The following is a 27,738-nucleotide window of genomic DNA, read 5'->3' as shown; positions in this document are numbered from 1 at the left end:
GGAACGTTCAAACCGGAGTGGAAGCGCTCTCCTAACCGCCGAACGTCTGTGGAGAAGCGGCTCGCTCCGTGATTGTCTCAAAGGTTGCGCCGGCTTAGTCGCTTGCTGGGTTCTCGAGCACCTTCACGACCGTCACCATGGAGATGTCTCCACTGCAGGTACGGCTCGCGGAAGGGTCGCGTCGCGGGGCCTCAACGTGGCCCGGCATCCCTTCGGCTGCCTGTGAGAGAGGGAGGCGCCTGGGCTGTGGTCCGGCAGAGGCTGACCGGGCGCCGGTGTTCCGCGTCGATCCGGGTCCCCTGGGCTCGGCGTGATCGCGAAGCTGCTGAAACCCCTTTCTCGTGCTAATAGTGAAGTATTATCGGCTAACCTGGCTTCTAAGGCGTGCCGTTGTGTTTTACTGTGTCCAGGAATTCACTTAGTCCTGGAGGAGATGGGTGGGATCATGGTCCGCGTGGGGCTTTAAGCGGCACAGACAGATGCTCTCCTCTTCTACCTGGGCTGGAAATGGGATTGAACGCCCCTGAGCTTGGAAAGCGCAGAGCAAGGCACAGGGTTCCCACTGTGCAGCCGGCAGCCCCGAGGTGCTCAAAATACATCCCTCCTGTGTTCCAAACCTTAACGTGCCCAGAGGATGGGATCCATAGCCTCCCAGACTGCTGCTGCTGAGTTAGAATCTGTTATTTGCCTGGGACCTAGTAGGCACTCAGTAACTATGTGCGGAGTGGCTGAAAGAAGGGGGTGTACGCCATTGATGGCGTCTAACACGTAAAACTATTTCCATACACTTGGCAAAATAATATGTCAATTTAAACGGACACCTGGGAACCTGGCTGCAAGAACTTAAACTGCCGTGTTTGTACAAAACGATGTCGACCCCACTGGTAACTACTGAAAGGTTGTGGTTTGTTATAGTGTGTGTGAGCAGATCACTCTGATAGGTGTTGTGTTCATGGTTTCTGATCACCCTGTGACTCAAAATACCTCCTCTTCAATTTTTTGAAACTTGCCAGCCTGTAAATGACAATATGCAAGTCAACAAAACAAAGAAAAATGAAGATGCTAAGAAAAGGCTGTCTATTGAAAGAATCTATCAAAAGAAGACACAACTGGAACATATTCTGCTCCGCCCAGACACCTACATCGGCTCTGTGGAATCAGTGACCCAGGTAAAACCAAGCTCATTAAATGCAGCGACTAAGTAGCTAAACTGTGTACTTTTCCAGGTTCATTGTCTGTACTTCGTGTACTTGGAGCGTCACTGGAACTGGCCTAATCTATCCTGTATATTGTCCTGCTAATCCAGAAGACTTTACAGTCATCCTGATGGTACAATAGAATAAATACATGGTCAAAGTAACCATATTTCTTTGCCTTATTTCCAGCAAATGTGGGTTTACGACGAAGATACTGGCATTAACTATAGGGAAGTCACTTTTGTTCCTGGTTTGTACAAAATCTTTGATGAGATTCTAGGTGAGTGTATTCTCTTTTTTTTTTTTTAAACATCTTTATTGGAATATACTTGCTTAACAATGTTGTGTTAGTTTCTGCTGTATAACAAAGTGAATCAGCTACATGCAGGTGAGTATATTCTTTAATACAAAGATCCACTGGCCAGATCCTTCCTAAGGAGTATCATTCCTGGCAAACCCTCTGTAGCCAGAAATCCTATCCTTTCAAACAACAGGTGGCCAAGGTGAAGCAGTCTACTGGGATCTAGGAAGTTGACTTCTTTCCTAGAAACAGGCCTATGAATAAAAATTGCTAAATGAATACCTCATTACTGTTATTCCTGTGCTGCTTGAGATTTTTTTCTTTTTATGTCTTAGAGTTAAAGGATGTTTTTTCAAATAATTTTTTACCAATATGTATTTTATCTTCTTTCAGTCAATGCTGCAGACAACAAACAAAGGGACCCAAAAATGTCTTGTATTAGAGTCACAATTGACCCGTAAGTCTCTTGCTTAGTCTTTTGTTTTTTATAGCTCATTGTTACTGTTAGTTGCATTTACTTTGATTTATAGTAAAGTTGGCTTTTTCTTAAATGGGAGTTTGCAAAAGTGCAGAAAGGTAGAAGGCTAAAATGAACAATCTATGATACCTACAACCTAGATCCAACAGTTATCAACACTTTGCCATATTTGCTCCGTCTGTATTTTTTCTGAATCATTTCAAAATAAATTACAGACATTATGACACTTTATCCCTAAATATTTTACTAAGCATCTCCACTAACTCCTCTAAGTATTCTGGAGGCTATAGCTGTAACTTTTTCTCATGATGCTATTCAAATAGTAAACCAGCAGGTGGTGATAGAGCATAATTTGATCTAACATTTCTGCATATAAATGTCCCCCTTTGTGGGTAGTCAGGGTGTTGCTTCCCCTTGTTATTAGCCTGATGAGTTATAACATAAACTATACTTAAGGCTCTTTTTGGGAAATGTGTTAATGATGTACTCAAATGCTCCTAAGCACTTGATATCATAGTCTTTTAAAAAATGTTAAGCTACCCTGGTGGCGCAGTGGTTGAGAGTCCGCCTGCCGATGCAGGGGACACGGGTTCGTGCCCCGGTCCGGGAAGATCCCACGTGCCGCGGAGCGGCTGGGCCCGTGAGCCATGGCCGCTGAGCCTGCGCGTCCGGAGCCTGTGCTCCGCAACGGAAGAGGCCACAACAGCGAGAGGCCTGCGAACAGCCAGAAAAAAAAAAAAAAAGTTAAGCTAGATTTAATTAGTCTTCTGTGTAGATAATACTCAGTACTATTTGCAATAAGAACCACAGTTTGTTTCCGGTTCTAACTAAAATATATTATCTTCTGAGAATTAAAATAACTAAGAGATAAGTAAGTCCAAATAAATTTTTAGCATTTCATTGGCGAGCAGGGAAGTTTACAATTAATAATGCCCTTTCATATTTGTTTTGCAATGTACTTTGTTGGGTGGGAAAGCTAAGGGTGCTGGGACAGTACAGATGATCCCCTTAAAAGTGATATAATAATATTGTTTCCAAATTTTGTCCTTTTCTTTCCATTGGGCATAAATCATTTCCCTTTGTTTATCCTAACATTTTAAAATTTCCTATTTTTTCAATATTATCAGTGTCTGCCCAGGTGTTGGAAAAGGACTGATTTTTTTTTTCTTTTGGCTCCTATTTCAGGAGTGTTAGGAACTAAGCATGCTGAAGTTCAAAAGGTATATATGAAAAAGAGTCAAAGACATTGAGACTTGTGAACTCATGTATTTTAGAGATAATATTTAAATATTAAAAAATATTAAGCACTAGTTTAACATCTGTTTTATAAAAAAAAATTTTCCCTCTTCTTTTCTTAGGGAGAATAATTTAATTAGTATATGGAATAATGGAAAAGGTATTCCTGTTGTTGAACACAAAGTTGAGAAGATGTATGTCCCAGCTCTCATCTTTGGACAGCTCCTAACTTCTAGTAACTATGATGATGAAGAAAAGAAAGTAACGGGTAGAGTATTGAGGAAAATAAAAAACATATTTGTTGCTGAAAAAAAAATACATCTTTTAAATGACTGTCTGTGGCATAAAGGTTAAAAGCATGGAAATAAATCTCTGTAATTGAATAACATGGCCAGTGATTAAGAAGTAAAGCTGTTAATGAGATAAGAACAATTAAATAGTGTTTCACATTTATTTGCCCAGGTGGTCGAAATGGCTATGGCGCCAAATTGTGTAACATATTCAGTACCAAATTTACTGTGGAAACAGCCAGTAGAGAATACAAGAAAATGTTCAAACAGGCAAGTAAATAGGTATCTTGTGCCTTGGTTATAAATTGTACTATAGCAATTTATATTGGTATTAATGGTTTAACATAATTTATAAGCTACTACATCATGGGAAGTTATTCATAAACATATTGGGGGGTTGGGGGGGGTTGGCTTTTGTTTGTTTGGGAGGGTTTTTTAGGACTTGTAAATTTGCAAGTCTAAACAACTAAACAATCTCTAGTTTGTGAGATTACTTGAATTTTGTCTCTCTCCTCTATTCTTTATTTCCATAGACATGGATGGATAACATGGGGAGAGCTGGTGAGATGGAACTCAAGCCCTTTAGTGCAGAAGATTATACATGTATTACCTTCCACCCTGATTTGTCTAAGTTTAAAATGCAAAGCCTAGACAAAGATATTGTTGCATTGATGGTTAGAAGAGCATATGATATTGCTGGATCCACTAAAGACGTCAAGGTCTTTCTCAATGGAAATAAGCTTCCAGTAAGTACTTTCCTGGGTGTGGGCAAGGACGGACTATTGTGATCCTTGTCAAAGGCAATGCTGATTTCTTTTTCCATCCCATGTATTTTTCTTAACCACTTCTCAAATATGTTCCTGTAAAGAAAACGTCAGGCTACATTTTTTAAAATCAGTTAGCCCATTTTAAGTTCACTAAAGTCTTTCTCAAAGAATCTCCTAAATAAATCCTTTTGTGTCTTTTAATGACCATCTTCTTATGCCCATCAGTGAACACCATTTCATTCGTTTTGAAAAACCTTTACAATCTACTTTTTAATTTACTTTAAATAAATTTTTAATACTATTATTTTTAATTCCTGTTTAGATAAAAGGATTCCGTAGCTATGTAGATATGTATCTGAAGGATAAGGTAGATGAAACTGGCAATCCACTGAAAATTATCCATGAACAAGTAAACCCCAGGTGGGAAGTGTGCTTAACAATGAGTGAAAAAGGCTTTCAGCAAATCAGCTTTGTCAACAGCATTGCTACTTCCAAGGTAATTTTATTTTTGAATTATTAATCATGATTTACCTTTACATATAAGTATTATTGTTTTAAATGTATAAAATGAACTTGAATATTTGGCTACCTTGGCATAAAGGAAGCTAAATTAGATTTTTTTTAATGTTTTATTATTATAATTTTGAGGGTAATGAATTTACAGTTTGGTATTTTTCCTCATTAGGGTGGCAGACATGTTGATTATGTAGCTGATCAGATTGTGACTAAACTTGTTGATGTTGTGAAGAAAAAGAACAAGGGTGGTGTTGCAGTAAAAGCACATCAGGTATGATACAGTGTTCTTTTTCTAAAGTCAAGAAAGAAGAGAAAGGCTATAAATAAAGCATGAGTAAGTGTTTAGTGATTTATTATCAACTTTTACTGCAGGTAAAAAATCACATGTGGATTTTTGTGAATGCCTTAATTGAAAACCCAACCTTCGACTCCCAGACAAAAGAGAACATGACTTTACAAGTCAAGAGCTTTGGATCAACATGCCAGTTGACTGAAAAATTCATCAAAGCTGTGAGTACTTGGAGGGAAATAAAAAATAGAAGCACCTTCCTTTATTTTCCATTGCCCTTCTCAGCCCTGCAGAAATAAAGCTTCCTCCCACATGTCTTCTCACTCTGAAAAGAAAATAAAAGAACAACTCTTACCTCTTACCAGGTCTTACCAAGCCCTTAATTACCATCTATACACCATCTATATTTACCCATTACATGTCACCAATTTAGATCACTTCTGAATTTAACCCATCTAACTACTTACCAAGCATTGAATGCCTAAAGTTGCTCTCAGTGGACACATCCAAAACTGAATTAGTTCTCTCCGTACTAACTGATCGCCATACGAGGAACTCCCCCACCCCCAGAAAACAAAACTCTTTCCTGTTTTAGTCAAAGGCCCCAACTAACCACTAGGTTGCATAAATCTAAATCCAAATTCCTTAATTTGGCCTGCAAGACCCTGCCATTTCCAACCTCATCTCAGTACCACTTTTCCTACGTTATCTAAGCTTCACTTCTACTGGCTTTAAATTACTCAAAAGCAGAGTACTCTTCCCCTCCTTAGAGCTTTTTCACATTTCTGGCAGAGGATTACTCTGCCTGAAATGCTTTACACTTGGCTATATATATATATATATTTTTTTTTTTTTTTTTTTTTTTTTTTTTTTTGCGGTACGCGGGCCTCTCACTGTTGTGGCCTCTCCCGTTGCGGAGCACAGGCTCCAGACGCGCAGGCTCAGCGGCCATGGCTCACGGGCCCAGCCGCTCCGCGGCATGTGGGATCTTCCCGGACCGGGGCACTAACCCGTGTCCCCTGCATCGGCAGGCGGACTCTCAACCACTGCGCCACCAGGGAAGCCCTTGGCTATATTTTAAGTCTTTTTTTTTTTTAATTTATTTAGGCTGTACTGGGTCTTAGTTGTGGCACATGGGATCTTCATTGTGGTATGCGGGATCTTTAGTTGCAGCATGCAGAATCTTTAGTTGCAGCACGCGGACTTCTTAGGTGCGGCATGCAGACTCTAGATGCAGCATGTATGCAGGATCTAGTTCCCTGACCAGAGATCGAACCCATGGCCCCTGCATTGGGAGCACAGAGTCTTACCCAAAGGGAAGTCCCCAACTACTTTAGGTCTTAAATGTCATTTCCTCAGGAAAGCCTTTACTTTCTACTTCTTTCCCTAAGTTTGTTCCCATATAACACTGGACATACATTACTATATGTAACATGCTTTTCACTTGTCTGTAACACCCGCCACACTTGTAATTTCTCATTTTATTTCTGTCTTCCTTGTTGTAAACTAAACTCCTTGAGGGCAAGGACCATGTCTAATTTGTTTTAACCAATAGATCTCCACATGCAGCTCAGTGCCTGGCACAATATAAGTATGTAGTCAGTAAATATTTATTGAATGAATGAACCCAAAGGAACCAGCTCCCTCAGTAGTGGTAACCTGAGGCAGGAAGATGTGCCACCCTCTATCCAGACATTACTTTTCTACCTCTTTTCATTTTTGAATTCTTTTTATTTTTGTGTGAGCTCATTTGTACTCTAGATTTCTGACAGAACTCTTCTTCCCTAACATGAATCCTCTCATTTTCAGGCAACTGGCTGTGGTATTGTAGAAAGCGTACTAAATTGGGTGAAATTTAAGGCCCAAGTCCAGTTAAACAAGAAGTGTTCAGCTGTAAAACATAATAGAATCAAAGGAATTCCCAAACTTGATGATGCCAATGATGCAGGTACACATTTAATAATGTTTCCAAACTTTAAATCTTGTAGTTCAGTTATTTGTTTTATTCATTAACATCATACTGTAGATATTTTTCCCTTGACACTTAATATTCAATGGAATATTTATACTTTGTTAAAAAATCAACCAGTTCCCTGTTATTGAACACTTGGGTCATTTCCATTTTTAGCTGTTAAAAATAGTGTTGAGATGATTATTTGGGAGTATAAAACAAGAATGTTTATACAGTAATCTATTACCTAATGTAGAGGAGAAAAAGTCTTCTCAACCTTCTTAGGTCCCTGGCTATCTCTGAAAATTAAACTGACAAAGACAGATTAATAGGAAAAAAGCATGAGAATTTATTTAATATGGTTTTTTGTGACACCAGAAAATTGTAAGGAAATGCAGACCCAAAGAAATGGTTAAACCTAAGTGGTTTTATGCTAGCTTTTTTTTTTTTTTTTTTTTTTTTTGCGGTACGCGGGCCTCTCACTGTTGTGGCCTCTCCCGTTGCGGAGCACAGGCTCCGGACGCGCAGGCTCAGCGGCCATGGCTCACGGGCCCAGCCGCTCCGCGGCACGTGGGATCTTCCCGGACCGGGGCACGAACCCGTGTCCCCTGCATCGGCAGGCGGACTCTCAACCACTGCGCCACCAGGGAAGCCCCTTATGCTAGCTTTGATGAAGAATGGAAAGTTGTGGAAAGATATGATAGGACAATGATTATGAGCTAAGTATAGTAAACTTGGGGAAACTTAGCAAGGCCTTTTCATTCAGATTCTTCTTGGTGACACTCAATCTTGGATTAGAATATTCCTTTCCTCCAGGTATAAAGAGGGCATCTCCTCATGAGGGTCTTACGACATGCTTCAGGGGCAAAGTTTAACAGGGAGGTCAGAGAGATATTTCTGCTTCTACCATTTTCTCAAAACTCCCTCAGCTTAAGATATTCAGTATGCCAAGGTGCCATATTTGGGGGTAGCATGTCTTAAACCTCATCACCAACAAATATATTAAATGTAATATGATTAAATGAATGTTTAGCAACAGTATAATTGTCATGAGAAATTAGTCTAAGAAACTAAGACTTTATTAACTTACAAACTTAAGCTAAACTATGTATCCAATTACTTAGCTCCATTTGACTCCTCAGCCAACTTGTTATGAATTGTAAATTATTTGTGTTTTATCACATGTCTGAGTTAAGTATATTTGAGGTTGAACTAAATATGCTAATATTAATTTGTTTATTTTAGGAGGCCGAAACTCCACTGAGTGTACACTTATCCTGACAGAGGGAGACTCAGCTAAAACTTTGGCTGTTTCAGGCCTTGGTGTGGTTGGGAGAGACAAGTACGGGGTCTTCCCTCTTAGAGGAAAAATGCTTAATGTTCGAGAAGCTTCTCATAAACAGGTAGAATATATAAAAACTATCTTCAGAATCTAAATCTAGTTTTATAATGCAGGACTTCATGCTTGTATTTCATTCCTTTATTGGGCATTTTGAAATATATCTTGGATATTTTTTTGTTACTTTAGGAAACTGGGTACACTGTAGCATATCTTAACAGATCTTTCTGACTTACTGAAGTATAGGCTAATAACTCAAAATACTGGAGTTCAAGAAAACCCAAGCAACATATACTGTTGTAATTCTTTGTTCTTTTAAAGTTTATAAACAAAATAGTACTTTTTTGGCTATACATCCATTTCAGATAATGGAAAATGCTGAAATTAACAGTTTAATCAAGATTGTGGGTCTTCAGTACAAGAAAAACTATGAAGATGAAGATTCATTGAAGACTCTGCGTTATGGGAAGATAATGATTATGACAGATCAGGTCAGATTTGTTATCAAATATTTTAAATTTTTTAATTTTATTTATTTATTTATTTTTGGCTGTGTTGAGTCTTCGTTGCTGTGCGCTGGCTTTCTCTTAGTTGCAGCAAGCAGGGGCTATTCTTCATTGCAGTGCACAGGCTTCTCATTGCGTTGGCTTCTCTTGTTGCGGAGCACGGGCTCTAGGCACGCGGGCTTCAGTAGTTGTGGCGCACGGGCTTAGTTGCTCCGCGGCATGTGGGATCTTCTGGAACCAGGGCTCAAACCTGTGTCCCCCGCATTGGCAGGCAGATTCTTAACCACTGTACCACCAGGGAAGCCCGATAGCAAATATTTTAGATTGTTAACCTAAATTAAACACATCTTATTGTTGCATTGCTTTTCTGCCATGAAAGGAAATTACTTAACTTGGAGCTTTGTTCATTATTTTTAATCCACATCTAATAAGATATATTATGTTTGTATTTTATGTATATTACATATATGTTAAGTGAGTCTGAATTTGAATAGCCTTTTTTTTAATCCCCATAGAAAAAAATTTGAGAAATTACCAGTAAGTCAATCATAATCTTTTTAGTTTGTAAACAATTCTTTTGTGTTTTGGCTTTTCAAATATTTCTAGGACCAAGATGGTTCCCATATCAAAGGCTTGCTGATTAATTTTATCCATCATAACTGGCCCTCTCTTCTGCGACATCGTTTTCTGGAGGAATTTATCACTCCCATTGTAAAGGTATACTAATTTCTAAGATACCATAATGGATTTTTTTTTTTTTTTTCATAATGGATATTTTAAAGCCCTACTCCCCAACCCTGGATACACATATAACTCCAGTGATGCATGATGATATGCAGGGGACTCAGAAGTGTGGAAAGCCACAGCAATGTGTTTTTTACCTCAGGTGTCTAAAAACAAGCAAGAAATGGCATTCTATAGCCTTCCTGAGTTTGAAGAATGGAAGAGTTCTACGCCAAATCATAAAAAATGGAAAGTCAAGTATTACAAAGGTTTGTAAGTGAAACTCACATAGAACTTCTCATTTTGTTATATACCATTGTACAATATTATGTGGAGTAACTTGGTGTTCTTGGTTTTGTAGGTTTGGGCACCAGCACATCAAAAGAAGCTAAAGAGTACTTTGCGGATATGAAAAGACATCGTATCCAATTCAAATATTCAGGTCCTGAAGATGATGCTGCAATCAGCCTGGTGAGTTTGAGTGTATTTCATACATACCTTCTAGTTTTAGAAATCAATGCTTCAACTAGTCAATTGAAACATTTAAATTTTCATATAATAAAATGTTTTATAAAATAGATTGTTTTTAGTAAGCATATCCCAAAGAAAGGAGCCAGATATTTTAGAAACTGAGTTTTTGTTGTTTATTTGTTAATTTTTTATAGAAGAAATATTTTGGAACCTATTAGTGCCAGTGACATCTTTTTCATCTTCTAATTTGTAGGCCTTTAGCAAAAAACAGATAGATGATCGAAAGGAATGGTTAACTCATTTCATGGAAGATAGAAGGCAACGAAAGTTACTTGGCCTTCCTGAGGTAAAAAAATGTTAAATATATCCCATAAAATGTACTATTTATTACCTTTAGAATTGACATTATAGCAAATTAAAGTTACTGAATAATAAGTACCTCGGTTAAAAAGTTAACGGATAACTATTTATAAATATCCTTATTCTTATTTAGACTGCTGCATAAATGTATTGGACCTGAAAGAAACTACAGAGTCAATGCACTTTTTTCCTGATTGTGCAGCAATTAAATTCATTTTGTCTTTAAAACATATAAAATACTTCATAATTCTTTGCTTTTGAGGGACTTAACAATTATCATAGAAGTGATAATGCTAACATGTGTCTTTGTTTTATTTTTGTATTAAGCATTGTTAAGACCAGTGATATTTTTTATTTTAAACTAGATCATGTAATACTCTCTTTGGTTCCTCAGGATTACTTATATGGGCAAACTACCACATATTTGACATACAATGACTTCATAAACAAGGAACTTATCCTGTTCTCAAATTCTGATAATGAGAGGTCTATCCCATCTATGGTGGATGGTGAGTTCTATTTTTATCATAAGATGGAAATCAATGCCCAGAAATGGTTAATTTGAGGATATTAATATTTGCACTTCTTTCATTTTAAAGGTTTGAAACCAGGTCAGAGAAAGGTTTTGTTTACATGTTTCAAACGGAATGACAAGCGAGAGGTGAAGGTTGCCCAGTTAGCTGGGTCAGTAGCTGAGATGTCCTCTTATCATCATGGTGAGGTAAACACATAATCTATAATGTTTCCAGAAAGCATTGTAGCAGAAATATCTGCAAAGCCATTCTCCAAACAGTTGATGAAAGTATAAGCTATACATCCATAGTAGAGAACAATGTGGTGAAATATATCAAACTATAAAATTGCTTATTTTTTGACCTAACAAAGCTATTTATAAAAATAATGTTCCTGTAAGGATACTATAATAGATCAAAAGATATGCAAGGATCTATATTCAAAGAGATTTAGTGATGTTCGCTATAACTTTGTTGTGCCAAAATTTAGACATGGAAAGTGTCCATCACTTGGAAAATTATTATAAATTATGACACATCTATGCATGGAATCAGTGATATAACAAGTAAATCTATATGTACTAACATTGAAGAATGTCCATGTTCTATTGTCAGGTGAGGGAAAAGAAACAAGAGGCAGAATAATACTTAAAGGAAGGATATACTCCAAATTGTTAACTTTGGTTATCGCTGGGAATTGGAAAGGGCAACATTCCAATTTTTCATCTATGTCTAAATTGTTTGACTTTATATCAATACAAACATACACCTGTTCATTTTTTATTTTGTAATTGAAATTGCTTTTTTTGCATTTATTATGTAAAACAGTTTTAAAGAATTAGATTGCCTATAAGTTTCTAGAACTTCAAAGGTAATGATTGTCTTGCTTGTTGCTTCAATCAAAATATAGCAGGTACTCAATAAGTGTTCACATAATAAACATTTGTTGAATGCTTAGCATGTACCAAGTATACAAAGATAAATCATACATGTTCTCTACCTTTAAGGTATAATCACAGTTTAACCAGAGGATTCTCTCTCTCTCTCTCTCTCTCTCTCTCTCTCTCTCTCTCTCCCTCTCTCTCCCCCTCTCCCTCTCCCTCTCTCTCTCTCACACACACACACACACACACACACACACACACCTTTAGAATAGAGTGATACATGCTAGAATAGAAATGAGCAAAGTGTTTAACACAAAGGAGGAAATATTTCATTCTGCTGAGGGTGAATAGAGGAGCTATACCTTCAAGGTTGAGTAGGACTTGATAGAAATTACTGGAAGGCAAGATCCCTGAACTTGGAGCCAGAATTCTTAGGTTTAAGGTACTACTTCTGCCATGTATTTATCTGGGAAAAGCCAATAAATATCTACACTTCATAAAACCTTACAGGATTATAGTGAAACACACTCATAACAAACATGTTATTATTGAGAGACTACAGATTAGACTAATGAATCTTTTCCCCCCACCCACAGATGTCACTAATGATGACCATTATCAATTTGGCTCAGAACTTTGTGGGTAGCAATAATCTGAACCTCTTGCAGCCCATTGGTCAGTTTGGTACCAGGCTGCATGGTGGCAAGGATTCTGCTAGTCCTCGATACATCTTCACAATGCTCAGGTGGGTATGCTTCCGATTTTTTGTGAATTGCCTTTTCCAATTTTGAAGTATTGTGAGATTTAGTTGACCAAAAATAGAAAAATCCAGTTAATCGGAAAATAGATTTTTGATGCAGATGCTTGGATTATTAATTGTTTAAAACTAGCTCTTTAAAGTTTAACTATGCTACTCTTTGCAATGAGTAGAAAGTCAAAATTCTATTTCAGCTTGATAGCTTAGCCTTTGTATCCCTTAGAAGTACTGTTTCCTTGCCAAACTATAAATGTTTTTACTCCCATTTCTTTTATTTTCTTCTCTTTCTCCATATAGAGCCGTGGTTCTCAACCAGGGTAGATTTTACCCTTCAGGGGTCATGTGGAAATGTCTGGAGATATTTTTGATTGTCATGACTAGGGAGCCATGCCACTGGCATCTAGTGAGCAGAGGCCAGGGATATTGCTAAACACTCTGTAATGCACAGGGTGGCACCCCCACGGCAAAGAACAAAGATGCAGTAGTGCCGAGGTTGGGAAACCCTGTAGAGTTTGAGCCGGAGTAAAGAAGAACTTGATTCTTCTTAAGTACCACAAGTTGAAATTTTACTTCCTTTACAAGTCTATGGAAAGTACATTGTGAGTGGTCAGTTTTCACCTGTCATCTTATTCAACTTTTCAACAGCATAGGGTATGGTAATCACTCCATCCTTGAAAGTCTTCTTTCCTTATTTGTCCTCCAAGACACCAGACTGTTGGTTCTCCTCCCTATTAGTCTTCACTGGGTCCTTCTCATCTTCCCAACCTCCAAATACTGGCCTGCCTTAGGGCTCCTTCATCAGACCTCTTTCCACTAACTATACTGCCTTCCCATCCATGGATGGTACCTCGTACATCCAGTCTCATAGCTCTAGCCCTACCCTCTAAATTTCATGTCCCCTCTCAACATTTACCACCTGGATGTCTAATAAGTATCTCAAACGTAAGTTCAAAACCATATCCTTAGTCCCTGTCTCAGTAAATGGAAAGCCATCCTTCTAATTCTCAGGCTCAAAATTTGGAGTTACCTTTGACTCCTTTTCTCCACACTTGATCCCTGTGGGCTCCACATTGGAAAAATACTAAGCCACCCCATTCATTATATTCATACAGACTATTATAGTTTACCATTCTTCTTTCTTTTGGCAGCCAGTTGATTTTTTTAAATAGGTTACTCTGGTTCAGAACCTTCCAACTTCTTCATTCAGAGAAAAACTAAAGCCCTGTTTTAACAAACCAGACCCTATATGATATGTGCTCCCACTCCCCATGTCTTTTGATTCCATCTCCTACTATCTCTGCTTCAAACACACCTGGCCTCTTTGCCTATAGTCAAACATGCCTTCAGGGCCTCTGACTTACTGGTCCCTCTGCTTGCAGTACTCTTTCTCTCAGTTTCTCCTCTGCTCAAATGTTATCCTATCAGAAAGTGCTTACCATTCCTTAGCATCCCTTAGCTAAGTCAATCTTAGCTACTTTATTTTTCTATTTAGCATTTACCGTACCGCCTGACAAAACGCCTGTACTAGAATATCTCCCTGTACTGAGTTCCTTGAAGACTGAGACTTTGTATCTGCAGTGCCTGGCATGTAGAAAGTACTCAATAAATAATATTGGTAAATGAATATTAGTCAGCAAGTAAAGCCAAAGTAATTTTCATGTATATATCTGAGATAACATATGTTCTTTCCATGAAAGTTGTGTCAAAGCCAATATTTTTCTAAAATAACATTCTTTGTTTTCTTTAGCCCTTTGGCTCGGTTGTTATTTCCACCAAAAGATGATCACACGTTAAAGTTTTTATATGATGACAACCAACGTGTTGAGCCTGAATGGTACATTCCTATTATACCCATGGTGCTGGTAAATGGCGCTGAAGGAATTGGTACTGGGTGGTCCTGCAAAATCCCCAACTTTGATGTTCGTGAAGTTGTGAATAACATCAGACGTTTGATGGATGGAGAAGAACCTTTGCCAATGGTAACTATTCTGTGGTACTAGGAACCTTATTAGTTTTCCTCTGGTTTCAATTCAGCAGATGATGTGGTTAAAGAGGACACAAATAGAAATTTTATTTCATGTTTAATGTTAGTTAGATTTATTGTTTAATACTGTTGGGATTTGTTTTAGTATCACATTCAGAAAATATTCTTTTTTAAAATACTAATTTAGCTTCCAAGTTACAAGAACTTCAAGGGTACTATTGAAGAGCTGGCTTCAAATCAATATGTGATTAGTGGTGAAGTGGCTATTCTTAATTCTACAACCATTGAAATCTCAGAGCTTCCCATCAGAACATGGACCCAGGTAAGTAATTATGGATTTCTTTTTTGATTTTTGTGATCAGGGAAACATTTTTTATACTGATGTTTGTTGAATATTCAGGAGCCTATGTTTGAGAAACTTACAAAAGGATTATTTCTTTCTTTAGACATATAAAGAACAGGTTCTAGAACCCATGTTGAATGGCACTGAGAAGACACCCCCTCTGATAACAGATTATAGGGAATACCACACAGACACCACTGTGAAGTTTGTTGTGAAGATGACTGAAGAAAAACTGGCAGAGACAGAGAGAGTTGGACTACACAAAGTCTTCAAACTCCAAACTAGTCTCACATGCAACTCTATGGTATGTCTTGTTTCATGAGAAATTTGTATGTATCCATTTATATTAAAGATTAATATCAATTTTAAAAGGATCTCTTAGGCTACTTTTACAGTTTCAAAGAATAAAGTCATTTCTCTAAAACCATTAAAGTTTAGCCAATTTATCTGTTGTTGACTCCAATCTTGTTTTTCTTTTCTAGGTGCTTTTTGACCACGTAGGCTGTTTAAAGAAATATGACACAGTGTTGGATATTCTAAGAGACTTCTTTGAACTCAGGCTTAAATATTATGGATTAAGAAAAGAATGGCTTCTAGGAATGCTTGGCGCTGAATCTGCTAAACTGAATAATCAGGCTCGCTTTATCTTAGAGAAAATAGATGGCAAAATAATCATTGGTATGTTTTTGGAACAATAACTTCCTGTACTAAAATTACTATCGTGCCTCACTTCCTTTAAACATTTTTGGTGAGAGGGATGATGGGGAGGGCGGGCAAAATCCGTTTATTTCCACTGGTTACACGTACAAGTATTTCTTTCAAATACCTAAATAAGCATTTATAGTTTAAAAGAGATAGCTTTTCCTAGATTGAGCATCGTGAGAAATCAAGATTTAGTTAACATTTAGACAGGAAGAGAACAGAGAGCTAGAAGAGGTCCCTGTGTAAACTGATAAAGAGCAGAGATAAGTCTGATAGAAAAACAAAAAAAGGAAGGAGGATTTTAAGTGGCTTATATTATAAGTAAATGGTATACTCCAGACTGAAAGTCATGTCTAAGGGAAGTTTTTTAAGACATTCTAGAAGCAACTAAATCAGAGTTTAAGTAACCAGGAAGAAAACAGTTTTGACTAAAGCTGGAAGGTTAAAAGAAATGGCTCAGCTCTGGCCAGAGTAAACTAGAAAAGCCAGGTAACTATGGGTTGTAGTAGCAAGTCCCAAAACATGACAACACAAGTTACCAGTGATCACAGGATCATTTTCCGATGGTACATGAAAATGTTTAACTTAGTAGTTACATGTTCATTTTCATAGATATTTTAAAATACAATAACAATGGCATATCAGTCCCCTAATTTCACGGATATTATTGCTTAAGACAAAGCTAAAATAAGTAATATTGGATATGACTCAAAGAAAAATAAAAAGTAAAGATAGTATTTAGTTGACTGGAATTTAGGAAATACTAGAGGCTATATCCAGTCTTCTTGAGGAGTAAATATAGAGGGCCTAAAAGTGTGACCTATATCAAGTTAATTGATGAAAGATGGTACTCGAAACCTCACTCTATTATAGCTAGTAACTCTCAGTGTCCCTCAAAGTCTAAATAATTGACTGCAGTAAACATTGGGAGAGGGGTGTTATAGAAAAAAGGGAACATATGCATTATAGGGGACTATAATCAAGAGAAATCAATGTCTGAATGGGTGGCACTAAAACTTGCCCACTCGGGTGTTGAAATTATAAGGCCAGGGAGGAGACTCCCCTGGTGGCACAGTGGTTAAGAATCCTCCTGCCAATGCAGGGGACATGGTTTCAAGCCCTGGTCCAGGAAGATCCCACATGCCACAGAGCAACTAAGCCCGTGCACCACAACTACTGAGCCTGTGCTCTAGAGCTCGCAAGCCACAACTACTGAGCCTGCGTGCCACAACTACTGAAGCCCACGTTCCTAGAGCCCGTGCTCCGCAACAAGAGAAGCCACCGCAATGGGAAGCCCGCGCACCGCAACGAAGAGTAGCCCCGGGGCTTCCCTGGTGGCGCAGTGGTTGAGAGTCCGCCTGGCGATGCAGGGGACACGGGTTCGTGGAGCGGCTGGGCCTGTGAGCCATGGCCGCTGAGCCTGCGCGTCCGGAGCCTGTGCTCCGCAACGGGAGAGGCCACAACAGTGAGAGGCCCGCGTACTGCAAAAAAAAAAAAGAGTAGCCCTGGCTCACCACAACTAGAGAAAGCCCGTGAGCAGCAGTGAAGACCCAACACAGCCAAAAATAAATAATAAATAAATAAATTAAAAAAATAAAAGACCAGGGAATATAATTGAGGTCAATATTTATCAGAAATAAAGGTTTTGATTGTCTTCTGTTATTCAAGTTATGATTAAGTCACTACCTCATATATGATTTGACTGCCCCCTTGTGGTAATTTACATTTGTCAGTGGTTTAGGGAGCAGACTTGACTATCCACCAGGATGTACAAATTTATGCAAGAAGACAGTTTAATCTCCAGTTTTAATCTTTTCACTTAATATGGTAAAACCTTATCCCTTACCTAAAATATTGCTCAAAACTACTATCTCTGTTCACATTTGTTTAAACAGAAAACAAGCCTAAGAAAGAATTAATTAAAGTTCTGATTCAAAGAGGTTATGATTCGGATCCTGTGAAGGCTTGGAAAGAAGCCCAGCAAAAGGTAATTTCTTGGTTAGCATTTTCCGTATTATTAAAGTCTACGTGTAGTCTAATGTCTATGTTTCACATTTCCTATTAAAGCTACATTTTAATTTCTCCTTTAGGTTCCAGATGAAGAAGAAAATGAAGAGAGTGACAATGAAAAGGAAACTGAAAAGAGTGACTCTGTAACAGATTCTGGACCAACCTTCAACTACCTTCTTGATATGCCTCTTTGGTATCTAACCAAGGAAAAGAAAGATGAACTGTGCAGACTAAGAAATGAAAAAGTGAGTTGTGGATGGATAGTACCTGTTGCTTGGTTGTATTCTAATGGTGAAAGTAAATTGTGTGCTTTGGGAAAATGCTGTGTATGCACATAAATTAACTTAATTTTCTGACTATCTTATGAAGGAGCAAGAGCTAGAAACATTAAAGAGAAAGAGTCCATCAGATTTGTGGAAAGAAGACTTGGCTGCTTTTATTGAAGAGCTGGAGGTGTGTAGTTTATAATGCCTGTGTTAGAATTTTTATTAATGAAATAATGTATTCTAGCAATGTACCTCTTTGTCAAGAAATTTCACAATTGGCAATAGAAAGCATATAGGAGGCATGGAGATACATTACAAGATAACACAAAATAACAGATTGTTAGAAACTAGTTAGAATAAAGTAAATGGTGCCAAGAAACATAATACCTAAAAGTTTTTGGACAAAGAGGGGAAAGGGCAGGAGTTGATTTTTGACCTATTGGAACTGAGAAGATAAAGAGAATTCAAACGTGGAAGAAAACCAGCCCAGTCCCTCAAGTAAACCTGAAAGGACAAAAACAGTTTCCTTCAGGGCTAGCTAATCAGTAGTTTCAGGAGATCCTGTTACCAAAATTGCTAGTGTGGTTTGTTCTCCAGTATTATCTTAACATAAAAAGTATTTCATAAATTAAGATAAAAGGCCTAACATGTAGATTTATAATATTGTACTTCAGTTTGTATGTCCAACTTGTAATCAGTTGATTGGATAAATGTACATTACTGGAATCACATCCTTTCTTATTTCTTAATTGAGTTTATAAAGTGTGCCTTAATGTTGGTGGTATACTTGATAGAACAGCTTATCACAAATTTATGTTAAGATGTAACAAATTGAAATCAGTTTAACCGTTGCCTTTTATTCTGTCCCTATAAAGTGGCATCGAGGCTGTAATGTCTTTGTTAGCTTATAAACTTGCTTTCTTATATCAACCTTTTGTAGGCTGTTGAAGCAAAGGAGAAACAAGATGAACAAATAGGACTTCCTGGGAAAGGTGGGAAAGCAAAGGGGAAAAAAACACAAAAGGCAGAAGTTTTGCCTTCTCCATGTGGACGAAGAGTCATCCCCCAAGTGACCATAGAGATGAAAGCAGAGGCAGAAAAGAAAATTAAAAAAAAAATTAAGGTAATACTCTTGAAAGCATTATACATAAAACACTTTAAATATTTTTCCACTTAAAATTGAACTAGTCATAAAACTTCTAGTCCCGTAGTCAGGAATTTGTCAACTAATCATAACTTTCCTTTCTTATGAGCCTGATTTTTTTAATGTTTAAGTATCTTGAAAAAGTCATACCCATACCCTTCTTTATTCAGAGCTCTTAGCCAAAATACAAAGAAAAAAAAATCACTCTTTGACCAGACGTATATTTGTATATTTGACCTTATACTATTCCAAATAATAAGTGAGCAGAACTTAACCATTTTTGTCTTGCTATCTTTTAGAATGAAAATACTGAAGGAAGCCCTCAGGAGAATGGAATGGAAATAGAAGGCCTAAAACAGAGATTAGAAAAGAAGCAGAAAAGAGAACCAGGTATTAAAACATTTTAAGGAAAATCATATAGAGTTGAGACTAAATTATGTTCATTACCTAGTACGTTCCATATAGACGTTCAAGAGTTCTTATTGAGGTACATGAAGAAGGGCTATGTCTGAAGTATACTTGAACTTCCCTAACATTGTCCTTGGGATCTGATTTATTTTATAAGAGATCATTCTGTAATGAAATACTTTGTTGGGATCTAAAGAAAATGTTCAGTTTATTAGATTTCACTTTCTAGCCAGTTATGAGGTTTTAATATATGTAATATATTCGTATGTAAAGCTTCTTGAGGACAGTCACCATATCTTAGTCATGTTGTTTTATCCCTAGAGTTCAACACCATGCCTGGGATATACTTAACACTCACTCAGTAAATTAAATAGAAGTAACAATTCTGTTAACCATTTGATTATGCCTTTACTGAATATCTACTTTTTTCTAACTTCTTCATTGAGATACTCACATACCAAATTCACTTATTTAAAGTGTACCATTCAGTGGTTTTAGTATACTCAGTTTTAGAACAGTTTCTTGTCCTGGAAAGAAACACTGTACCCAATTAGTGGTCAGCCCCCCCCATTTTCTCCCAACTCCCCCTCCTTCTAAGCAACCACCAATTTACTTTCTGTGTCTAGATTTGCCTATTCTGGACATTTCATATGAATGGAATCATATAATATGTTCTTCTGTGGCTGGCTTCTTCACTTAGCATAATGTTTTCAAGGATCATCCATGTAGTAACATGTATCAATACTTCATTCTATTTTGTTGCCAAATAGTTTTTCATTGTATGAATATACCACATTATATTTATTTGTTCATCAACTGCTAGATATTTGGATTGTTTCCACTTTGGGGCTTTTATATTTCTTTGGCAAAATGTCTATTCAGATCCTTTGCCCATTTTTTAATTGGGTTATTTATCTTTTTATTGTTGAGTTACTTGTAAGAGTTCTTTATATTCCAGATGCCAGACCGTTATCAGATATATGATTCTCAAATACTTTTTGCCAGCCTGTGGATTATCTTTTCATTTTCTTGATGGTGTCCTTTGAAGCACAAGTTTTTAATTTTGATGCAGTCTAATTTATCTTTTTTTTTTCTTCTGTTGCTCACGTTTTTGGTGTCATATCTAATCTTTTGCCAAATCCAAGGTCATTAAGATTTACCCCTAGGGTATTCCCTGGCAGTCTAGTGGTTAGGACTCCATGCTTTCATTGCTATGGGCCCGCGTTCAATCCTAGTTGGGGAACTAAGATCCCACAAGCTGTGAGGCATGGCGAAAAAGAAGAAAAGAAAAGATTTACCCCTTGTTTTCTTCTGAGAGTTTTTAGTTTTATTTAGGTAATTTTGAATTAAGTTGTATATGGCATAAGGAAAGAAAAGATTTACCCCTTATTTTCTTCTAAGAGTTTTTAGTTTTAGCTCTTACATTTAGGTAATTTTGAATTAAGTTGTATATGGCATAAGAAAGGGGTCCAACTTCATTCTTTTGCATGTGGATATCCAGTTGACCCAGCACCATATATTGAAAAACCTTCTTTCCTGTTGAATTGTCTTCACCCTTGCCAAAAATCTATTGACCATAAATATTAAGGTTTATTTATGGATTCTTAACTCTATTCCATTGATTGATGTATATGTCTATCCTTCAGTATCTACTTTTGATAGATAACGTTCAGTTCTGTGGGGAATACAAAGATGAATAAAACAAATGGAAACATCTTAGTATTAAAAAGAAGTAATAAAAGTATGTTGTGTGTGCTGTGTTGTGGAAAATTATATATTGGCCTTATAATGCAGCACATATTTAACTTTAAACCTACCTAACAATCAATTAGCATATAAACCAGTGAATCAGATAAGTATTTTGAGCATTCACGTTTCCCATCACTATCTCAAATCTTGTGAGGTCACAAGAAGTGGGGAAGCATGGCACTTACCCTCAAGAGGTTTATCAGGAAAGAAAGGTAAAGCAGTACATAGTAGCCATTGTAGGGATTTAGAGAAAGGTGAGATCAGTGTGGGTACATGTAGATTGTAGAGGCTTTGTGAAAGAGGTAAAACTTGGGTTAGAGTCTTAAAGATTGGGTAAGATTTAGGTATTCTAGACTGGGAGAAGGCAAATGGACATATAATATTCATGGGACAATGAGAAGGCCCCTTAACAGAGTGGAAAATAGTAGAAAATAGTTAAATCAGATTATGGAGAGTTAGAAAAACAGGTTGTTGGAGGAGGGTGGATAAGATTAGATTCAACTAGGAGATATGAAATAGGTAGGTGTATGAAGAAAGGACTAAGTCAGGTCAGTAAGGAGTCTGTCCTTATCTTTGGGCCTAGATGAGGGAAATAAATAGCAAAGGATTGGTATGAGAGACATTTGAGGGAAAGAATTAACAAGACTTAGTGACTTTAAACCTCCTTAACTCAGCCATTAAATGCTCTTCAAGGTTTGGGCCTAGCCATTCTGTTCCCTTTGAGTTGTTTCCCTTGCCTTGACTTCAGCAGTAACCTTCTGTTGATCTTGCATCTCTTCTTGTGCCTTTCCCATCTCCACACTACAGTCTGAGAGAACTCTTTATTTATTTATTTATTTTTTTTTTTTTTTTTGCGGTACGCGGGCCTCTCACTGTTGTGGCCTCTCACATTGCGGAGCACAGGCTCCGGGAGCGCAGGCTCAGCAGCCATGGCTCACGGGCCCAGCCGCTCCACGGCATGTGGGATCTTCCCAGACCGGGGCACGAACCCGCATCCCCTGCATCGGCAGGCAGACTCTCAACCACTGCGCCACCAGGGAAGCCCCTGAGAGAACTCTTTAAAATGCAAATCTGGTCATATTGGTTCCCTGTTTAAAACAAAATCCTTAACAAGACCAGCCACTCTCTTGGGACTTCCCCAGTGGTCCAGTAGTTAGACTCCACCTTCCAATGCAGGCGGCGCAGGTTTGATCCCTGGTCGGTCGGAGAACTAAGGTCCCACATGCCACGGGGTGCAGCCAAAGATTTTTTTAAGAAGACCAGCCACTCTCCCTCTGACTTCTGTTTTCCAGCCATAATGGATTTCTTTCAGTTTCCTAAGTGCACTATGTTTTCTCACAGGGCTTTGTACATGTTATTTCCTAAACTGGAATGTTTTGTCATCCACCTCCAACTAGTTAGCTCAAGCATCTCTTTCTTACAAAAGCCTCTTATTTATATACATATGCATACATACTACATGCCCTATGTAAACATATATACCATGTGGGATTATTATTATATATGGGATTAGATAACCAAACTATAAGCTCCACAGAAAGGGGGACTATGTCCTTTTCTGTTCACCATTCTATTCCCAGTACTGGCACAGAGTTTCAATAAATATTTGAAGGATGGATGGATGATAGATGGAGAAAAGTGAGTCAAAGAATATGTAAACATGGTTAATTCCTATCTCCCTTCCAGGTACCAAGACAAAGAAACAAACTACATTGCCATTTAAACCAGTCAAGAAAGCCAAAAAGAGAAACCCCTGGTCTGATTCGGAATCAGATATGAGCAGTAATGAAAGTAATTTTGATGTCCCTCCCCGAGAAAAAGAGCCACGGAGAGCAGCAAGTAAGGAAGAGTGAAGAACATGCTGCATGTTCTGAAAGATTTGAATGGGCAATCTATTTCAAGGCACATAATCCCAGAAATTGTTACATCTTAGAGCAGTAATTACATTTTGGAGAAACTGAAACATCTTTTAGAAGATTAAACTGAAGCTTATATCTTCAGGAAATGTTATATTAATCTGTGGATTAAATATTTCTCCTATTATCCTCTTTGATCCTTTGTATATGTATATTTTTAACAGCAAAAACCAAATTCACAATGGATTTGGATTCAGATGAAGATTTCTCAGATTCTGATGAAAACACTCAAGATGAAGATTTTGTCCCATCAAATGCTAGTCCACCTCGGACCAAAACTTCCCCAAAGTAAGTATCCTCTCTAATAGGGATTTTATCGTGGTTGTTTTAATAGTTGATGATATATTCTTTGTGGTTTGACACATTTAGAATTGGTCATCAGGATTTTTTTATTATTATTATTCTAGACATACTAACAAAGAACTGAAGCCAGAGAAAAGTGCCACATCAGGTATGTTAAGTACAAATAGTAAGATGTCTGCTTTACTAGAGCACTCAGGTCCACCCGGCTTCTAAGCCGGCCTACATTATCCAAGTCCTGTCTTTGAAAGTAAATGTGGGCTCTTGTTAGCATTACATTGATATTGTTCATTAGGTTTGGTTTTGCACGTAAATAGGTTCTACATTTAATATATTAAAAGTAATCATTTGCTTGCCAGGTTCTATGCTAGGTGCTAGAGGTACAAAAAAATACTGTTTGCTCATGAAGAACTCAGAAGTTAGAACAGACTTATAGAAGTGTGTTTGAAATATTCCAGGAAAGCCACAGACTTTGTGTTTAAATAGACATTCAGAGCAGGGACACAAGCAGTAAACAGACTTTCAGGTATTGCTTATATGTACTATTTTCCTTTCCATTTGAAGTAACGGACCTTAACGCTGATGATGCCAAGGATAAGGTACCACCTCCTCCAAGCTCTCCTGCTGCTGATTTCCCAGCTGTAACTAAAACCATAAACCCTGTTCCTAAAAAGAATGTGACAGTGAAGAAGACGGCAGCAAAAAGTGAGCCTCCATCTTTGAGATGTGGGTTAATATTGGGATTAACTACTGGCTGCCACAAGTCAGCTTCAATGTTTTATTCCCCAAATTTACTGTAGATATTGAAATTAAGCCTTTACCAAATGAAAACAAATCTTTAGATCTTCATAATCAAAATTGCTAGTTAAAAGGTTTAAAAATAGCATGTTTCTCAAAATGCCAGGTGTTAGCTCATTTCTATGACAGGGATGGGAGTTGGAAACAGTTGCAAATGTTTAACATGAAGCATATACCTACAAAAAAATCATATGCTTAAGAATACTTTGATTCTCTAATGCATTTCATCTCTGTTAGGTTGTCTTTTCCTATGTTAAATATAAGCAGTCAACAGGTTGCTAAAGAAGGTTCACTGTGGGAACAATTCAGCTAAGAGTGGCCCTGACAAATTCCTGTGTTCACTTGCAGGTCAGCCTTCCACCTCTACTACAGGGGCCAAAAAAAGGGCTGCACCGAAAGGAACCAAAAAGGATCCAGACTTGGATTCTGATGTCTCTAAAAAGCCTAATCCCCCCAAAACCAAGAGTCAGCGCAAAAGGAAGCCGTCCACTTCTGACGATTCCGACTCTAATTTTGAGGAAATGATGTCTAAGGCAGTCGCAAGCAAGGTATTTACCCTAGTCAGGCCTTTTGCTGTAGGTAGTTTGAAGCACATAACCAAGCTTTGCTCCTAATAATTTGGCACATTTCTAAGGAAATAAATTTAAATCCCATAGTCCGTTAGCCTTTTACCCTATGTAGTTTAGTTGTAAAAAAAAAAGTTAAATATGCCACTAATTAGTCAGTGAGAGAGTTGCCTTCGGTCTATTTCTTTCCCTTTTTTTTAAATTTATTTATTTATTTTTGGCTGCTTTGGGTCTTCATTGCTGCACGTGGGCTTTCTCTAGTTGCCGCAAGCAGGGTCTACTCTTCGTTGTAGTATGCAGGCTTCTCATTGTGGTTCTCTTTTGGAGCACGGGCTCTAGGCACGCAGGCTTCAGTAGTTGTGGCACGTGGGCTCAGTAGTCGTGGCTTGCAGGCTCTAGAGCGTAGGCTCAGTAGTTGCGGTGCACGGACTTTGTTGCTCTGCGGCAAGTGGGATCTTCCCGGACCAGGGCTCGAACCTGTGTCCGCTGCATTGGCAGGCGGATTCCCTGTGCCACCAGGGAAGTCCCAGTTTCTTACTACTCATTAGAAGGTGGAAAACTCCTTGAGTTGTAGTCTGTTGATATATTTTTTGCATCGAAATTCTGCTGTCAGGTTGACATTGTACAAACTACTTGGGCTCTTCTCTTTTAGAAACCCAAGGAGGATAGTGATGACTTCCATCTGGACTTAGACTCAGCTGTGGCTTCTCGGGCAAAATCTGGACGGACAAAGAAACCTATAAAGTACCTCGAAGAATCAGATGAAGATGATCTGTTTTAAAATGTGAGGTGATTATTTTAAGTAATTGTCTTATTGAGCCCAAGACTGGTTTTAAAGTTACGTGAATCTCTGTTTCCTCCCCTCTGAATTTAGTTTGGGGAAGGTAGTTTTAATTCAGAACCATCAAAATAAAGTAGAGCCCAAGTGTCCCTTATCTTTATATAATACTGTCTAAGTAGTGACCATCTCATGGGATTGTTTTTTTCTCTGCTTTATATATGTACTGAGTCTGTTTTCCTTTGCCTTTTAAATCTGATTTTAGGTTCTTCTGGGCTCTAGAGAGTTGCGTGGTCACTTCAGCATAATGTAGTTTGACCACTCATTAAGCTAAAATTGGAGCACTTTGACATAAAAGTTTCTACTCTGCCTACTTTCTGTAAATATGAGATACAGCATGATTAATTTCTGTTTTATCTTAGTTTCATAGATAATTTTCCATCAGATAGAACTTTATGTAGTTCCAGTACCAAATACTCCTCGCTCAGCCTTTTATGTGCTGAATTTTTAAGCAGTGAAAAATTGTTCATATTCTTCATATCTTTTTGAATAAGCTGAAGAAAAACACCGTGGCTGTGTCTATATAACCTCAACACAGTCAATCGGATGAAGAAAATTAGACCCTAAGTTGAGATTATCTCAACGCTTGACTTGTCCCCTCTGGCTGCCTGTGAGTCTGAATCTCCCAAGGAACAAATTTCTAGGAGGCACTAGATTGCAGAAGAGTCAGGGACAGCATGCTCTCAAAGATCTTATATATTGTATTGATGCCATACTCAGCAGCGAGCTGTTACATCCAGTTTGAGGAAATCTCCATAATCTTCAACTTGTAAACTTTTTAAGACCTTCCTGCATTCGTTATATGTGTGTAAGTTGAGTGGTGTTATCAATGTTTTTTGTAAATATTTACTATGTTTTTCTATTTAGCTTAATTCCAACAATTTTATGCTTTAATAAAATGTTGTAGACATTACAACCCGTGATTCTTGCCCATTTTTTCCCCCTGCACTACACTCTCTTCCTTAGTCTAAAATATATCCTTCTTCACTATTCACTGTAAAATAGTTTTGAGAACTATTCTGATCATTTTCTGATGTGCCTGCTCCTGACCATAGTGATAGTTCTGAGAGAGAGGCACCATGACCTAACTGGGGCCAACCAGGTTTATTCCTGAGATTTTTAAACGTGGGTGCTAAATTCATCTCTTCCACACTCAAAAGGCATTGGCCCTACATCAATAAATAACTTTAAATATAAACTTTTTTTTTAAATGATTCCCTACTTTAACAATATTTTGATAAACTAGTCAACTGCTTGATGATATCAATAAGTTATAATGGGGCAACTGGCTAATCATTTAGGAGAAAAAAATTTAGAAAAATCTAACCCCTTCCTCCCATCTTACCAGAAAGTTAAGTTCAAACAGACTTTTTTTAAAAATTTTGGTGACACCATGTGGCACGTGGGATCTTAGTTCCCCAACCAGGGATAGAACCCGTGCCCCCTGCATTGGGAGCATTGGAGTCTTAACCACTCTGCCAGGGAAGTCCCTCAAATAGACTGAATATCAAAAAGAAAACTAAAGAAGTACTAGAAGAAAAGTAGTCTTGAGTTACAGAGGGATATCCTAAACATATCCCCAAGGGTGGTGTTGACAAAGATATGGAAAATGAGCCCTTTCACTAGAACCTGGACGAAAAAGTCAAACTCTTTGTCCCAGCAATTCTCACTTTAAGAAATTTAGTTCAGGAGAATTGGACATGTGCAAAAAGCTATGTAAATACACACAAATGCAAGTTCAAGTAACAAAAGATACCAGTATCCTGGTTACAACATAATTTTACAAAATGCTACCATTGGGGGAAAGTAGGCAAAGTGTACAAGGGATCTCGTATTATTTCTCACAACTACATGTAAATCTGTAATTATTGCAAAAAAAAAGCCACATACAAATATGCCTATTAAAGTTTCTGTAATAATAAAATTGAAAGTAAACTAAATGTCCAACAAGAGACATCTGGCAAAACAATTAGTTTAAACAAATTATGGTACAATGAGGAATACCAGATGCTCATTAAGAATGATCATGCATATTATTTATTGACATGAAAAGGTATTTAGGACATTGCTGAGTGAAGAAAGCAGGTTACAAGTCAAAGGTGAAATCCCTGTCGGGTATGTATGCATTTGTTTACAAA

General features: G+C 37.7%; 1 protein-coding gene across 1 annotated transcript; it reads left to right on the top strand.

Moving 5' to 3' along the window:
* TOP2A (DNA topoisomerase II alpha) lies at positions 1-26,516 on the top strand. The gene is made up of 35 exons (XM_082604943.1): positions 1-158; positions 1,014-1,169; positions 1,386-1,476; positions 1,891-1,954; positions 3,334-3,479; positions 3,674-3,771; positions 4,035-4,247; positions 4,591-4,764; positions 4,954-5,055; positions 5,157-5,294; positions 6,883-7,021; positions 8,270-8,427; positions 8,729-8,854; positions 9,476-9,586; positions 9,756-9,861; positions 9,954-10,063; positions 10,317-10,409; positions 10,818-10,932; positions 11,023-11,144; positions 12,416-12,564; positions 14,324-14,555; positions 14,748-14,882; positions 15,007-15,207; positions 15,386-15,581; positions 17,501-17,592; positions 17,696-17,860; positions 17,985-18,068; positions 18,822-19,004; positions 19,325-19,415; positions 22,869-23,021; positions 23,263-23,386; positions 23,506-23,549; positions 23,963-24,103; positions 24,545-24,744; positions 25,415-26,516. Exons 1-35 carry the CDS (start codon positions 138-140, stop codon positions 25,541-25,543), a joined length of 4,602 nt encoding a protein of 1,533 aa, XP_082461069.1. The 5' UTR covers positions 1-137; the 3' UTR covers positions 25,544-26,516.
* Positions 26,517-27,738: the final 1,222 nt, after the last annotated feature.

The sequence above is a fragment of the Mesoplodon mirus genome, assembly GCF_964341445.2.
Source record: "Mesoplodon mirus genome assembly, chromosome: 18".
Taxonomy (NCBI): domain Eukaryota; kingdom Metazoa; phylum Chordata; class Mammalia; order Artiodactyla; family Ziphiidae; genus Mesoplodon; species Mesoplodon mirus.
Note: the sequence above shows the minus strand (reverse complement) of the source record. Positions and strands in the feature narration are given on the sequence as shown.